The sequence below is a fragment of the Colobus angolensis genome, unplaced genomic scaffold (genome assembly GCF_000951035.1).
Source record: "Colobus angolensis palliatus isolate OR3802 unplaced genomic scaffold, Cang.pa_1.0 Scaffold27, whole genome shotgun sequence".
Taxonomy (NCBI): domain Eukaryota; kingdom Metazoa; phylum Chordata; class Mammalia; order Primates; family Cercopithecidae; genus Colobus; species Colobus angolensis.
This window is the reverse complement of record NW_012115932.1, coordinates 13,820,611-13,837,277: the sequence shown is the minus strand read 5'-3', so window position 1 is coordinate 13,837,277 and position 16,667 is coordinate 13,820,611. Positions and strand designations below refer to the sequence as shown.

Sequence of the window (16,667 nt, the reverse complement as noted above, 5' to 3'; positions counted from 1 at the left end):
AATTACCTCCTACCAGGTCCCTCCCACAACACGTGGGAATTCAGGATGAGATTTGGGTGGGGACAATTCCATATCAGGAATTGTCAGACCCTCAATGCCCAGGGAAGGACATTCATGATAGGATTTCTCCTTCCAATGTGGGTTCCAGGCCTTCACAGCAGACACAGTGTGCCTCATTGTATTTCACGGAGGCTTTCTTCACAGCCCAGCCATAGCAACAGCTGAACATTACTTCACAAATCCAGGAAAGATTGAAAGGCAGGGCTGTAAAATAATTTGTAATCTTATTCCTGACATCTGTGTCAAAGCAGGGAGAAGACAGCCCACAAGGGGAATAATAATGGCTATTGTTTACCAAGGGCCTACTATGTGTTAAGCCCTGTGCAGTGAGCTTCACGTATGTTTTTATTCAGTCTTCACCACAAGCTTGGCAGGTAATGACCATTACTAGCCACACTTTACAGAGAAGCAAAATGGGGATCTGCACTGTGAAGAGACTTTCTAGCTGTGGAATGAGGAGACCTCCTCCCTTCTTGAGGAAAGGAGGACAATGGCTCCCAGCTTGTCAACTCCTTTCAAACCACATAGATTGTCCCCAGTTCCATAGCACTTAGAAAGCAATGTCAGGGATAGAGGTACTCAGCCAATGCCCAAATGGCAGATATGTTGTTTCTTAAGTTCTCCAAGGACCAGAAAAAGCTGGCCTCTCTTCCAATGCCAGGAAATAGGACGAAAGATACAATGAAGTTGTACCTTTAAGAACACCCTTAAAATTATTTGTCTCAAATCAGATTTGTCCAGCTCCACTAACAGAAGCTGAAAGGCACTGAGATATTTGGAGGTAATTTCATTAGGATTTGATGATGGACCAGTCATTCTGTGTGACTGCATTTACCAGCACTTGCTGAATAATTTCCAAGCTCCCTTCCTCCCTCCCTCCCTTCCTTCCTTCCTTCCTTCCTTTTTCTTTCTTTCTTTCTTTCTTTCTTTCTTTCTTTCTTTCTTTCTTTCTTTCTTTCTTTCTTCCTTTCTTTCTCTCTTCTTTCTTTCTATTTCTTTCTTTCCCTTCCTTCCTTTCTTTTCCTTCCTTCCTTCCTTCCTTCCTTTCTTTCTTTTTCTTTCTTTCTTTCTGTCTCTTTCTCCCTCCCTCCCTCCCCTTCTCTCTCTCTCTCTCTCTCTCCTGACAGCTGTAGTCCCTGTGTGACCAGTGAAGGCCCCTGCTTGAGCACCAGCTTCCCCAGGGCCTGAACTTACCTACTCTGCAGAAACATGTTGATATGGTTTTGCTGTGTCCCCACCCAAATCTCAACTCGAATTGTAATCCCCATAATCCCCATGTGTTGAGGGAGGGACCTGGTGGGAGGTGATTGGATCATGGGGGTAGTTTTTCCCAGGCTGTTCTCATGCTAGTGAGTGACTTCTCATGAGATCTGATGGTTTTATAAAGGGGCTCTCCCCACTTCTCTCTCTCTCCTGTCACCATGTAGAACATCCCTGCTTCCCCTTCCACCATGATTGTAAAGTTTCCTGAGGCCTCCCCAGACATGAGAAACTGTGAGTCAATTAAACCTCTTTCCTTTATAAATTACTCAATCTTGGGCAGTTCTTTCTGGCAGTGTGAAAATGGACTAATACATATACGTACTGAGTCAAGTGAAACTTTCATGGCAACAGCAGCAGCAGCAACAGCAATGGCAGCAGTAACATCACCATCATTATCTAGGAGCACTCCCTATCCATAGCAAAGGTCTGCTCCATTGGACACAGCAGGGAGAATGCAGTAGCTATCCAAACAAATCGAGGAATCTCATATTTCCTCTTAATTCTCATTTCTGCAGCAGCTAATCATGGGATGGAAGAAAGATTTGGAGAATGAAGCATGCTCTTTTATGCCCCAGCTCTCATATTTTAGTTTGCCTGAAAGAATTCTGTCACCCAGAGCTAGTAAGGTATTTGGGAATTTTATATTTTAAAAAATCTTTAGAGGAAAGACTGGCATGAAACAAAACTTTATTCACATTATTTTTAAAGTTGAACTTTGTAAAGCTTGTCATTAATTTGTTCCTTCGGTTCATTTGTTCTTTAAATTAATTTACTGCCATAACTTGAATTGAGTGCCTGCTACACACCATGCCCTGGATGGAAGGATGAATAGAAAGATAAAAGGACGTGGTCCCTTCCTGCATGGGTCTTACTTTCCTGTGGAGCATAGATAGGTAAAAAGAAAATTCCAATACACGTGGTAATGTTGTAACTGAAACAAGGACAAAGAACAACTGGAAACATGGCCTAGCAGAATGATGAGAGTTTTGCAGACTGCAAGAAGGGATAGGACAAGAAATACTCCTCCCACTTAAAATGCACCAAGCCTTCCTCTCCACCCATTGTTTTTCATGGCATTTAAGACCCAGTTCTAGTTCCACAAAGTCTACCTTAATAAATTACTTCTGTGCAGACATGCTACAGGTCCTTTGAAAGTTGAGATATGAGTCCATGTTTTGCATATATATTTTAGGCCTAGTATGCCCTGATATGTGTTCACCAAAGTCCTTATTAAGGCAATGCTTCCCCCTCCAAAAAACTTGCACACCATCCATATTATCATATTAAGCTGCAACCAAGCTACCCCAAGCTCATGATGCCACCTTTTGGCTACAAACTGTCATTTCAAGTCTTTTGTCTAATTTTTTTTTACTATTTTCTTTCTTAACTTGATTCTCTCCCTGATCTCACCTTAACACACATAGGCATACACACAAACAGGTATACACATATATGACACATACAAACATACACATGCACATACAGTTTCAGGAATTTTCTCAATTAAATTAATTTTACCTCAGGAAAACAAATTCCTAGACAAGTACAGTGAGCTGCTGAAGAAGATGGGCTTTGAGCCCTGGCAGACTCGGATGGAATACAAATCCTAGCTTCCTCCTTCCCAGACTTGCAATGCTGGGAAGGCATTCAAGCCCTCTAATGGCCATTTCCACTTTGAGATGAGATAGTAATTATTGCCAACCTCACTGACTAAATTAGATAATGCCCTTAAAGTGCTTGGTACCATCTTGGTCACACAAATTCTCCATAAATGTGAACTGTTAGTACTACAGTGCATTCTGTGGAGGGGATGCTTCCTCTCCCCATCCCCAGCCTTGTCTTTTTCCACTCAATCCAGTTATTCAGCAGCAACTCTTTCTCCTCCCTTACTCTCCACATCTAATCATGACATAAAGCTAACAATAATAACACTTGCATATTGAGAAAAAGAATGATGGTTTGTGTGGAAATAAAAGTAGACAGTAAAAATCTTTCATTCATTTAGCAGGTGTTCGTTGACATTGTCCTGCAGGCCAGGGACAACCATAAGAGTTGGTTGTGGCTAGACTCAGGCTAGTGGTCTCAATTGGAAGGAAGCATTTAGAGTCGAAAGGTCTTTAGGGACCAGGATGAACAGTGCCTGGAGATGAGCTAAAGGCAGAAGGAGAACCCTTTGGAAACTCCATGCCAGCCTCATCCTCTTATGTAAAGCCTGCTATTTCATAAGTACCGACACTCACATAAACAAAGAGTTCTTTTTCTGAGTTTATAGATTTTGTGGTTTAATTACCAGAATTTAGGAGATCAATCCTAAACATATCATTGTCATCATAAAACCACCAAAAATTCTGTGCCATTTTATACGTTTCTGCAAGTTGACACATAGATGATCTCATTAGAGTCCATGATCCAGGCAAGGTGGCAACTGAGTTTAAGGTGCTCATTATTATCCTTAAAATATTTGATTCATAAAGAATAAGCTTAGTTATTCATAGTGTAGGAGCGTATGATATACTATTTAAGGGCAGGGACTCTAAAACAGTACTCCCTGGGTTCAGATTCTAGTTCTTCCACTAACAAGCTGTGTAGTTATAGGCAAGTTGCATGAACTCTTTGTGTCTCAGTTATTTCAGATGTAAAATATGAGCATCTGATGCAGGTGAAGTAAGGTAAAACACATCAGGTGCTTAGCTATTTGCCTAGCATACAGGATGTGTGTGCCATTAAATGATAGCCTTATTATAAATATTATTTTTCAACAAGGTATAGGGGCACTGAGTGAAGGCCAAGAGCCAACTAACCACTCCTGGCTGGGAACCACAGCTCCTCATGTCCTAGATTGTCCCCCTTCCTGCTTGTCACAGACTGGGGTTGGGAGGAGTTGGTACTGTCCTGCTGCAGTCCCTGACTCAGTCTCTATGCTCATGGTCTGGCTCAGAGTAGTTGCTTAGTTGGGGCATTTCCAATTTGGTGTCCCAGGAATGAAAAGTGAAGTCAGAGCTTCGAAGCCCGGTCTCTGATGACACAGATGCCTCCCATCATAAGATGTCTCTTATGACACAGATGACATAATAGCTCCAGTACTAGTATGAGGTGAAGCAACAGAGGATGGGGTGACTTCCAATTTCCTTTTTCTTTTCTTTTTGAACAAACTGCTCTGAATGTCTGGAGCTGGTGTGATGCCAAGCATTTACCTTTATTTAAACACTCAATAGCCTCCTCTGTGAAAACCGGGGTAATTAGGCCCCAAATATATCATCCAGAGGGTTATTTTAACTACCCAAAATAAAGGCTATATCCCAATTTCAACAAAATCACCAGATTGTTTTCCTTCCAAGAACTTCTGGCAGTGTTCAAGTTCCCTGCTTGATTCTCCCTATGGGATTGTTCATCCCCATCACTGGGGTGGCGGGAGACAGGGGACAACCCTCTCTAGAGCAGTCAGTAACAGGATGCATCAGCCAGGAAGTGTTCTTGAGGCACGCCCTCACCACGCATAATAAACAAGCCTGGACATTCTTCCTCAAGCTGCTCTAAGACCTGTGAGACAGGACAGTATCTTCCTAGAAGGGAGCACAGATGACTAGAGACATACACACTCCGGTGTCCCTGGTTCACATCCTGCTTATTCCTACCAGCAGCATTAACTTTAGACATGATGCTTTCATCCTCTGCCACTTAATGTGCTCCCCTAAACAACAGGAGATAGCAATAATTGCCTACCTGTGTGTGAGGGCTCAAGATGCAATCCACTACACAGTAGGCATTTTGAGTCAAACTTTTCAAAAAATATATTTTAACATCTCTGAAAATTACAGTCTGTGTCACATTATACTTGGTAGCAAGTTTTCTTTCTTATGGGCACATAAAATCATGGTACATCTTACATTTGATAAAACATGGCATGTAGCCTGCGGAAATCATTCCCCAGGAAAGGCAGGCTCTCCGATACTGTTTTTTCCATTACTCTTCTGCTTTTATACCACAGCTTATTTCAAGGAACCAAGAATATGTACAAGAGAATCTTGTTTATACAAGAGTTTTTGGACTGAGCCAGGAAAACACCAATGGTTGCAGTAAATACATAATATTTGCAAGTATCTTGGATACATCTCTGTTCTCCAATCTCATGCCATGACACACAGCACTAATCAATTCCCCAGTTGTTCCCACTGAGCCAACATGTACCCTCTGCATCCTCCTCAACACAGTTCTACAGGCAGCCATCACCAATCAGCCAGGGCTGGCACTTGAGCAAAATCTATTTTAGGTCTCCGATTCAGGAGCTTGGGAGATAGAAAAAGAGAATAGGAATTGTCAGCCAAGTCAGGAAACTCAGATATAAGAAGAAGATTTCAAATACGGTACAGTTTATTGCACCAAAAAAAAAAAAAAGGTCTAGAGAGATTAATTTGGCATCAAGTCACTAGCCAATTATCTGCAGAAAGAATGTAGAATCTTTTTTCCTGTTCTCCCTGATAAGGCAGAATATTCTATCTAAATTTTCAATATCACTAATCATCAGGGAGATGCAAATTAAAACAATAAGATACCGCCTTACTCCTGCAAGAATGGCCATTATTAAAAAGTAAAAAAAAAAAAAAATCCATGTTGGTGTGAATGTTGGGAAAAGGAAACATTTATACACTGCTGGTGGGAATGCAAATTAATACAATCTCTATGGAAAACAGTATGGGATTCCTTACAGAGCTAAAGTAGATCTACCATTCAATCTAGCAATCTCACCACTGGGTATCCAGCCAAAGGGAAAGAAGCCATTATGCGAAAAAGACACTTGCACATGTATGTTTACAGCAGCACAAATCTCAACTGCCAAGATGTGGAACCAACCTAACTGCCCATCAGGTAATGAGTAGATAATGTGGGATATATGCACCATGGAATACTACTCAGCCATTAAAAGGAATGAAATAATGTCTTTTACCACAACTTGGATGGAGTTGGAGGCCATTATTCTAAGTGAAGTAACACAGGACTGGAAAACCAAAAACCGAATGTTCTCACTTTTAAGTGGGAGCTAAGTCATGAGTACGCAAAGGCATACAGAGTAACATAACGGACCTTGGAGACTCAGAAGGGGGGGGGTGGAAGGGAGGCCAGGAATGAAAAACTACACATTAGGTACAATGCACACTATGGGTGCACTAAAATCTCAGAATTCACCACTGTATAATTCATCCATGTAACAAAAAACCACTTGTACTCCAAATGTATTGAAATAAAAGCATATTATATATATATATGTAGATATATAGATATCCTTTCTATCAAACCATGCTCCCTTTCTCAGCACCAAAGTCAAATTCCTTAGGACTTAATAAACAAGAAGTTACCTGACAAATTAGACTGTGGCAAAGAAGGGATGAAAGGGTACTAGTCATGTAAAAGTCATTTGTTTTTTGTTTTTGCAAAATTCCCTTTTGCTCACTTGTCACCAACAATTCATTGCTCAGGGAAGTGATCTACAGAAAAATCAGGAATTATCATTGCAAAGCACTGAGCCCAACAAGCAATCCATCCTAGCCCCATGGTTCCTGTGATTTTAATGGCTAACCTCTTTTATTGCAATGTTCCTATCCATGAAAATAAGAAAAAAAGTGTCACGAATCCTGTATAAGAATGAGAGTTGCAACCAGTCATCCTATACCCATTTGGGGTCCTCTTGGGATTTCGAAAGTACTTGACATGTATGGTGTTTACCACCAATATTGATTAATATTCCCAAGCAAGAGAAACTAACCAATAAAAATCACATCTGGAAAATTAAAAGTGACAGGTGGAATGGGGATCTCTCCTCCTTGTCAAATTTTAATTCAAAATTAGATTGGGGCCTTCAGTGCTAAGACAGGGACCCTTGACCCCTGAGTAATTACTTTCCAACAACATTTTCTTTAATTTGGAGGAGATATTTCTATTCTAGGAATTGCTGGAAAGGCTCATTTTATGAAAATGAAGCTATATCTTAAGAAAACCTTGTTTGTTGCTTCCTTCTGTTTCAGGTACATTTCTGCTCCTAGTGAGGTATGCTTGCCACAGGCCTCTGGCTCTCCACTCTCAGCACTCTTAGCATTGTAATTGCACTAGCAAACTCCAAAGTCATTGAGACTAATGACACAGCTTGCAACTTACAACCTCTACAAGGCTTCACGGATGAGCCAGGAAGTCTGAATAGGCAATTCTTTACTCCCTGAAATGTGGCTTCCCATATTTAGAAAACACATTTGTTGGATAAGGGAAAGCAATCTGAGGGGAAAGCACATTCAAGAATATGAAGGTAGGAAATGGCAGCATTTTCAGTGATTATTTCACTCATTCACTCATTTCATTTCATTAGTGCCTCCATTTGCTCAAAAAACTTGGGTACCCACTGCATGCCAGGCACTCCACTGGGTATTGAGGATAAAAGAGTAAAACAGGGTGCCTGACCTCAGGGGGTCCACAAAATATGGGGGGAGCCTACAAATTACCTTACAATGTCCTAAGCACAATGAGCACAGTGAGCTAGGCATGCACAGGGCCTCGGAGAACACAGGTCAAGGGACTGAGGAAGGGTAGCTTTTCCAGCCCAAGTGGGGAGAGAGTGGGGACAGGTGGGCTGAAAGCAGCAGGACTTGGTGGGTGAATGGAAGGGGCAGGCAGGTGACAGACAGGGAGGGGCAAGGGTAGCTCAAGATCTAGGATGGCAGTCCCATAAACTGAGATCCCGAATTCAGGTGGAGTGTGGAGTGGGCTTCAGGGAGCTGGCAATGAGTTGACTTTGGGGCACAGTGCATTTGAGATGCCTGAGAGACATCACATCAGAAGAGGTCTGATTTTCTTCAGGCACAGACTATGCCTAACTCCTTTCTGAGTTTTTGTGCTGAGTATCTAAGAGGTTCTCATAAACTGCTGAAGGAATAAATAAATGAATACTGTGCATAAGAAGCACATCTACAAATGCTTATCCTGTATTATATTATTTAATTCATGCACGAACTCAATGAGGAAGATCTATTATTACTCCATTTATTTCACAAATAGGCACAAGCCTTAAAATCTTACAGTCTAAGAGAGGAGCTGTGACAAGTTCACAGATAAAAATGACTCAAAAAAAAAAAAAAAAGAGGCAGAGCACATGAAAGTGTGCTCAATATCATTCATCATTGTGGAAAGGAAAATTAAAACCACAGTGAAATACCACTAGGATTGTTATAATCCAAAGGACTGACAGTAATAAGACTTGGTGGGGAAGTGTGTAAACAAAACCTCAAACATTGCTGGTTGGAATGTGAAGTGGTACAGCCACGTCGTGTGATGGGTCACCCACCGGGTTACTTAGGAGCGTATGTACGCTGCTTGTCTTTAAAGGCTGGGCGGTGAGCCAAGGCCAAGGTGCCCAGCTGAGAAGCAGGTGTCCCTGATAATCCAAACATCCCAGAGGGTAGCTGAGAATCTACCAAGGAGAACAGACCCATCGCACACACACACAGTAGGCAAAGTGCCAGAAAACTAGCTTAAAAGCAGCTTTAGGTTGGGAGGTTGCACTGATCTCTAGAGCTGTCCTGCCGCCATCCAGGAGTACCTCATATGTAAGTCCTAATAAACTCATCTACTGGTCAAGCTGGACTTATCCAAGTCATTCTTTAATCACTTTGCTCCCTCCTAGTTTCAGGGAATGTTTTTTAAAATATATAATTCCAGGTTTTTCTCCTTATAGCTACTATGGAAAATAGTATGGCAGTTTCTTCTAAAGTTAAACGTACACTTCCCACATGCCCCAGCAATTCCACTCCTAGATTTCTACCCAAAAGAAGTCAAAACACATTCATACAACACTTGTTTATGAATGTTCAAAGCAGTATTATTTATAATAGTCAAACGTTAAAAACCACCCAAATATCAACCCACTAGTGACTGGCTAAACAAAAGGCGGCAAGCTCATATAATGTAATATTATTCAGCAATGCAAAGAAATGAAGTATTGATATGACCTAAAATACGGACAAACCTCAAAAACATGCTAAGGAAAGAAGACAGACACAAATGACCTCAAATTGTATGACTTCATTTATATAAAATTTCCCAGAAAAGGTAATCTATGGAGATGAAAAGCAGATTCGTGGTTGCTCAGGGTTGGCGAGAGGAGGGAAAGAAAGTGACGCAAATGGAACTTGGGAGAGTAAAAGAAGTACCTAAACTGAATATCGGTGATGGTTGCATAACTATAAATTTTCTAAAACTCCCCAAACTGAATACTTTCAATGGTTAAATTTTAAAGTGTATAATCTATACTTCAATAAAACTGCTTTTATTTATATTTATTTATTTATTTATTTTTGAGATAGAGTCTCACTCTGTTGCCCAGGCTGGAGTGCAGTGGCGCCATCTCGGCTCTCTGCAAGCTCTGCCTCCCGGGTTCACGCCATTGTCCTGCTTCAGCCTCCCGAGTAGCTGGGACTACAGGTGCCCACCACCATGCCCAGCTAATTATTTGTATTTTAGTAGAGACAGGGTTTCACCGTGCTAGCCAGGAAAAACTGCTTTTAAAAAAAAAGGTAAAGAGAGCTTGGCACATTTGTGCTGGACCTGGAAAGCTAGGTAGCATTTCAACATGTTGAAAGGTACAAGAAAGAATTTCAGGCAAAGAAAGAAGCAGAGGCTAAGCCTGCAAGTAAGACAGTGCCAGCATGTTTGGGCAATATCCAGACATCCATTTTGGCTGGATATTTGGATGGAAAAAAGTTGATGAAAAGACTGAAAAATGTGGTTGTGACCAGATCAGATCACAGAAGCTGAAAATGATTGGGCTAATGCATTTAGGACTTAATTTGGTAGGCAGCGGGGAGCTACTGAACATCCCAGAGTAGGGGAGTGTCCTGGTAAAGATTGATGGGGCAACAGTGAGGAATGTGTGTTAGAAGAGCCAGCCACAAAAGCAGAGCATCAAATAAAAGGCTTATAGAACTGGCAGTACTGAGTAGTTAGTCACCTGTGTTGATAATGCAAAAGAGAGACAGCCTCACTCTACAGATTGAAAGGAAAATAATACTATACAGCACTTATTTAGTGCTTCCTATGACCCAGGCCCTGTTTAAAAGAATCACTGTTCTACAGGAAAGGAAGTTAAGAGCCTGCTATGTACAGAATGACCCAAATGGACTGATGATCATCTTTAGGTTTACTCCAAAGAGAAGGAAAAAAGATAAAGGAGTTTATAAAATGCTTCACTTGAGGTCAGGAGTTCGAGACCAGCCTGGTCAACATATAGTGAAACTCTGCCTCTACTAAAAATACAAAAGTTAGCTGGGCATGGTGGCTTACGCTGGTAGTCCCAGCTACTTGGGAAGCTGAGGCCAGACAATCACTTGAACCCAGGAGGTGGAGGTTGCAGTGAGCTGAAATCACGCCACTGTACTCCAGCGTGGGTGACAGAACAAGACTCTCTCTCAAACCAAGAAAAAAAGAAAAAAAGAAAAATGCGATACTTCAAAGATGGAAGGATGGTAAGTAAGACAAATGACAAAGACCAGTTTACATGGCTCTCTGGCCAAAAAAGGCAAGAGTAGCTGGCACCACTGATGCGCCCCATGGATGTCACCACTGTGTAAAGCAGGAATGTCAGGGTGGCTTTCAGAAGAGAATCCAGCTGTTTGTGAGTCACAAAGTGTGTATAAACATTACTTTTTTAAATGAACTTCCAATACTGAAATATCAGAAAATTTCACATAAAACATGGAAATTTTCAGTTTCTCTTGAAATACTGGGAATTCTAACAACTATAGGGTCCAATCTCACATGGTATCAATCAATCAGGGCTGAGTAGCCCTCATCCTCTTTTAAGCATTAGAGTCCCTGCCTGTCACATGTCATGCATTTATTCATTCAAAAGTATTTATTGGGCACCTACTATATGCCAAGTGCTGTTATAGGACCTAGAGACACAGCAATGACAAAACAGACAAATATGCTTACTTTCCTGGAGCTCATATTCTCTTGAGGATAGCTAGACAATAACCAAATAATATAATGTGTATTTCCAATTATAAGTAATGAGAAAAATAAAGAAGGTATGATTTTTAGTGGATGGAGAGGTACTGGGAATTGTAGACAGGGTGATCAGAGAAGGGAAGCCTCCATGCTTAGGTGATATCTGACTCAAAAGGAAACAGCACATCCATCATGTTTTATATGTGGGAGGAACACATAAATAAATGAGCATGGGGCAGGGGCATTTCAGGCCTGGCAATGGTTTGGATTTTATTCTGAGTGAGATGGATAACCATTGGCAGGTTTGAGCAGAGGAGTGACATGTTTGGGCATACTCATTTATGTTGGTGACTGGCCCCTGTAAGCATTTGAAGTTTGGGTCCTTGGTTTAAAGCACGATGGGCAGAGGTTAAAGGGTTCGAGCTGGGTTCTGTGTCTAGAGAAGAAAAATAATCAGATGATGGGGCAGAAATTTCCTGATCTTCAGAACACAGTGTTTATGCAGAAAATAGCTCAATATGTAGTAATGACCTTGAATAACCGGCATCTATGGGCAGAGTTAACACACAATGAAGCCCCTTCAGAAATCAAGCTCACAGGACCCTGAGATTGGGCACCACTTGAATGCAGGCCAGAGGAAAAGGTTTCTAGTGGATATGCATCTGGGATGTTATACCTTGTTCACTTACAAAAGCTGCTCTCCCTTCTCTATCTTCAGCAGTGATTGTTCACCCTTGCTGGTGTACTCAATTTAGTGCTGGTACACTCAACTAGACAAGTCCTAAGCCTTGTTTTATTTCAACAACTTGAGTTAATTCTCAAGTCCTCCCAACTCAGACAGGAAAAATCTGGTCCTTGTACTCCAAAACAAAGCAATGATCAATGCTGGGAGTTCAATGTGATCTGCCCTTTCAGAAAATCCATTTTTAGATGCTGAAGAGCTTGCAACATTTGACAAGAAGAAATAATCTACTCACAATCAGAGTGTGATCCCGGCCCATGGTGATGACTGTCCGGTTCACTGTCCGCAGCAGTTGGACCATGATCTCCTGGATGTGGTGGTAGGTGAAGGCCTGTAACACAGTCAGAGACATCTATGTGACAACTAAGACACTGTGTCTGCACAAATGTCCAAAGGACACAGACAATAGCGTTCAGACATGGTGATCTTCAACACCATCACCACCACCACCACCACCACTGCTGTCATCATCATCATCATCGTCATCATCATCATCACCACCGTCATACCTCCATCACCATCACCACCTGCACTGGGCATAAGAAATTCCACCAGTCACCTGAAATATAAGTTAAGATCTCTTAACTTAGGCTTTGGAATCAAGAACTTTGGAGCTAGAATACTAGCTCTGACATAACTAGTACTGCATTGGTTAAGTTATTATATGGTTTGGATCTGTGTCCCCAGTGAAATCCCATGTTGAATCATAATCCCCAGTGTTGGAGGTGGGGCCTGGTAGAAGGTGACTGGATCATGGGAGTGGATTCTCATGGTTTAACACCATCTCTCTTGGTGCTGTCATTGCAATAGTGAGTTCTCATGAGATCTGGTTGTTTAAAAGTGTGTGGCAACTTCTCCCCTCTTTCTCTTCCTCCAGCTCTGGCTACGTGAAGATGCCTGCTCCTGTTTTGCCTTCCACTATGGGTAAAAGTGTCCTGAGGCCTCCCTAGAAGCCTAGGAGATGCCAGTATCATGCTTCCTGTACAGCTTGTGGAATCATGAGCCAATTCAACCTTTTTTCTTTATAAATTACCCAGTCTCAGGTATTTTTTCATGGCAGTGCAAGAACAGACAAATACAGTTATATTAACTTTTCTAATCCTTGGTTTCTTCATCTAATAGTCAGGAACTGAGCTGGAATAAGGAGGAAACTTAAGGGAATTGGTTATACAGGTAACAGAAATGCCAGCACACCAAACAAGGTAATCTAGAGTCAGCCACAGCATGAAGTCACCGTCACCTGGAGGCTGGAGGGACAAATCGAGGAGGCAGTGTTTCTGGAGCCCCGGGACTAGGGTTATATAATGGAAACTATGGTTACATAATGGTAACCACATCGTGCTTGTATAATAGAAGCCACATTATCCACCTTGGTTGGAAATTTACAGTGAGTCAGGTTGTAACAGGTATTGGGTTCTGTCCACTTTAAATACGGGTCCCTAAACTTTCTGTAGGATTTGTTGATCCTTTTTGAGCTTTTGTTGTAGTCGGCAAGGGTTTCGAGCATATTCATCTATATCTTGGATGATTTTACCAGCATGGCTTTTAGGCACAGAGTTGCATACCATGCATATGCAAGGGTGGCCACGGCCAAGTGGAAAGGCCTTGGGATCTTAACTTCAGAAGCTCTGGGTCTGAATTTCAATGCTGTATTTGCCAGCTGTGCAACCTTACTTATCACTTCTCTGAGCCTCAATTCTCTCATCTACAAAAATGTAGAAGGTTTTCTCAAGGTTGATGTGGACATAAAAATGACATGTGCAATTCTGGAAGAACATATATGCCTGGGTCCTCTGCTGGAGGTTCTGTAGTCTGAGACAGAGCCTGGGCATCAGCAATTTCTGAATTTTAGGTGTGTTATTTGGATGGCTAAGAACTATGATGTGACACGCTGTTTAGCTCTGGAGATGTGGGCTTGAGAACAGCCTTGTGTCTCCAGGACCTAGCCAGAGCCTGGCATAAAGAAAGTGCTAAATGGATGGTGGCTGAAAACATGGATGACCACCCATGCTCATTTACAAGTACACTGGCAAGCTTTACTGCGTTAAACTTAAGTGTGATTTTGTCCCTTAATGTAAGGAATTGCAGGAAGTTGGTTATACAGGGAAAGAGAAGTAGATTTGCAGTTTGGGTAGGGCCAGAAAAAGAAAGAAGAGGTGCTTATTAAAAAATGTCCTCCCCCTGCTCCAATGACTTTCAATGATTTTTGGCATCCAGAGATGAATAACCCAGAGCTTTCTTTCTCTTTCTGCCTTAGACTCACTTTGTCACTATGGCTAGTTCCAGACTCTCTAGCTCTGTGGAACCACCAACAGAACCTCTGTCACTGGAGCTTTTGTTAGAGCATTTATTTTACAGAAACAAGTTCCTCTGCTTCATAAAGTGCAGCCAGCCAAACTTCAGTCTCTGTTGGAGACTGGTTGGTCTCTCCCCACCAACCAGCCCTTTCTACTCCTGACACTCAATGCCAGGGAAGACAGACCTCCCCATATTTCTGGCCCAAAGGTGAACCTCTCTCCTGATTTCCTTCTCATTTATTTCTCCAAGCCATTTTGCTGACTTATAATCTCCTGTTTCTTGTATTACGTGAACATGATGTTCATGGTTATAACAACGACCACAGCTAACAGTCTTTAGTGCTTCCTAAATGCCCGGCACTCTGCTAAGCACTTTACCTCGCCTCACATCCAGATGAGCAACATTACTGTCTCCACTGTTCAGATGAAGACACTGAAGCCAGAGTGGTTAAGTAATTTATCCAGGGTCACCCAGTGAGGAAGTAAGCAAGAAAGGATTCAACCCAGCGGCTGTCTCCAGAGTATTCGCCTTACCCAAACGCACCCACACAGACTGGAACACGATCATAGATTTCTGGTGGCTACTTGGGGGGTTTCATCCTCCTCCTTCCATCTCTCAAGATGGATAGACCCTGCCTTCGATTGGACCAACTTCTAACTCCTTCAGTGACTTCTGATCTTTTCTCTGCCTTTTATAAAATCTTCAATGCTATGTATTCCCCCTCCCTTATCTTTTCTGCATTCCTTTGCAATTTCATCAAATTTATATAATGTTTTTCATTTTGATGCTATTTTTTCCAGGATTACATCTCTCCCCTTGTGAATACAGATATTAAAACCCCCTTTCTTGACCTCCTGCCACTTGCTTCTTTTAAATAGCCATTTCTTCTTGTTCCAAAGAGCAGCAATTAGACTGCTCAGGAAGTCTGGTATTTAAAAGTAGAAAACTGTCAAATTCGATTCATTTCACTCTGAAAGCTCCCAGTATTGGGAGGTTGTAGAGCAGAGTGTTTTGAGATTAGAGATACTTGAGTTTGAATCCCAGTTCTGCTCATTTGGACTGGGTGACCTTGGGCAAACTGCTTTTCCTCTCTGAGTTTCTGTTTCTTTGTTTATAAAATGTGGCAAATAATAATAACCTCAAGGTTACTGGTTTGAGGAATAAACAAGGTAATGCAGGCAAAGCCTTTGATACTGGGGGCTGGAATACAGTAAGCCCTCAGTAAGTGGTGACTGCAACTCACATTCCCCTTGGTTTGCATCAGTACTCTGGCTGGACTTGCAGATTCCCAGCACGTAGCAGAAAGTGCAGTACAAGGCAATGCATAATCTAAACTCCGGGTGATATCGAAATGTCACCCAAAGAATGTATAACATATATGCAAATGGAAAACTTTCAAGATGATAAACCTGTGCTAAGCAGTAAAAGTGCAGCCACAAATCACCCACTGTTAATTGCTCCAGTACCAGGCAAGTGGAGGGAGACTCTAGGAAAGTGACTTCCGGGCTCAAACTAAACGGTGGCTTGTAATTGAAATGACAAAATCAGTCTTCTCATTATGGCCTTGGCAAAGAAATTAATCCATCCAACTTAAACACACTGCAAATTGTAGTGATTTTTTTTTTCTTTTAATAATTATAGGCTCTGGTATCTGGAAGGGACTTGAAATGAAGTCTTATGCAGAGCTCGCTACATAACACAGCAGAAGGTGAGCTGGGAGTGGATGGGGATCAGGCAGGGTCAGGGCTAAGGGTGCCAAGCCCTCTCTTCTTGACTCACTCTTGGACCTAGGCCAGCCCTAGGACTTTGCAGAATGCAGTGCAAAACTACTGATCTCCTGCAGGATTTCCAGAATAAGAGAGCACACCAAATATGAGAATATTTTAAGTAACAGTAGACAAAGCATTTCATAACACTAAACCAAATTATATAAAAAATGTGGCCTTTTTTTCATTTTTCTTTCAACACTTCTCATGATACCAGGTACAGAAATCTCCTTTTGGTGATTATATGTCTTTAATATCTCTCTAGTTCTTGTAAAACCGCTTTTCTAACAAAGAGGAAAGTCTTGAGGTCAGAGCAGGCAGCAAACAGTATCTACCTAGAACTTAATGACATTGCTTTGCTTTTATTGTGTTTATTTTTTGAAGTTGGTTATATTTATGGCAAGTGTGCAAGAAAAAGCTCCAAAACTTGGAAATAAAGCAAAATGAGGATTGCATGATATTTTTAGTAGAACGTTTAGAAAAACCACACTGAAGGTCCTTTTACCCTCTCAGGAATATAACTTTGCTTGGATTAACCATCCACAACTGAT

General features: G+C 41.6%; 1 protein-coding gene across 1 annotated transcript in view; it reads right to left on the bottom strand.

Annotated features, from left to right (window-relative positions):
* DOCK2 (dedicator of cytokinesis 2) overlaps nt 1–16,667 on the bottom strand; it is a 447,565-nt gene that overhangs the window by 234,611 nt on the left and 196,287 nt on the right. The window contains exon 27 of the mRNA XM_011947752.1: nt 12,288–12,383. Within this exon, the coding sequence (XP_011803142.1) occupies nt 12,288–12,383 (96 nt within the window). The remainder of the gene's footprint in view (nt 1–12,287; nt 12,384–16,667) is intronic.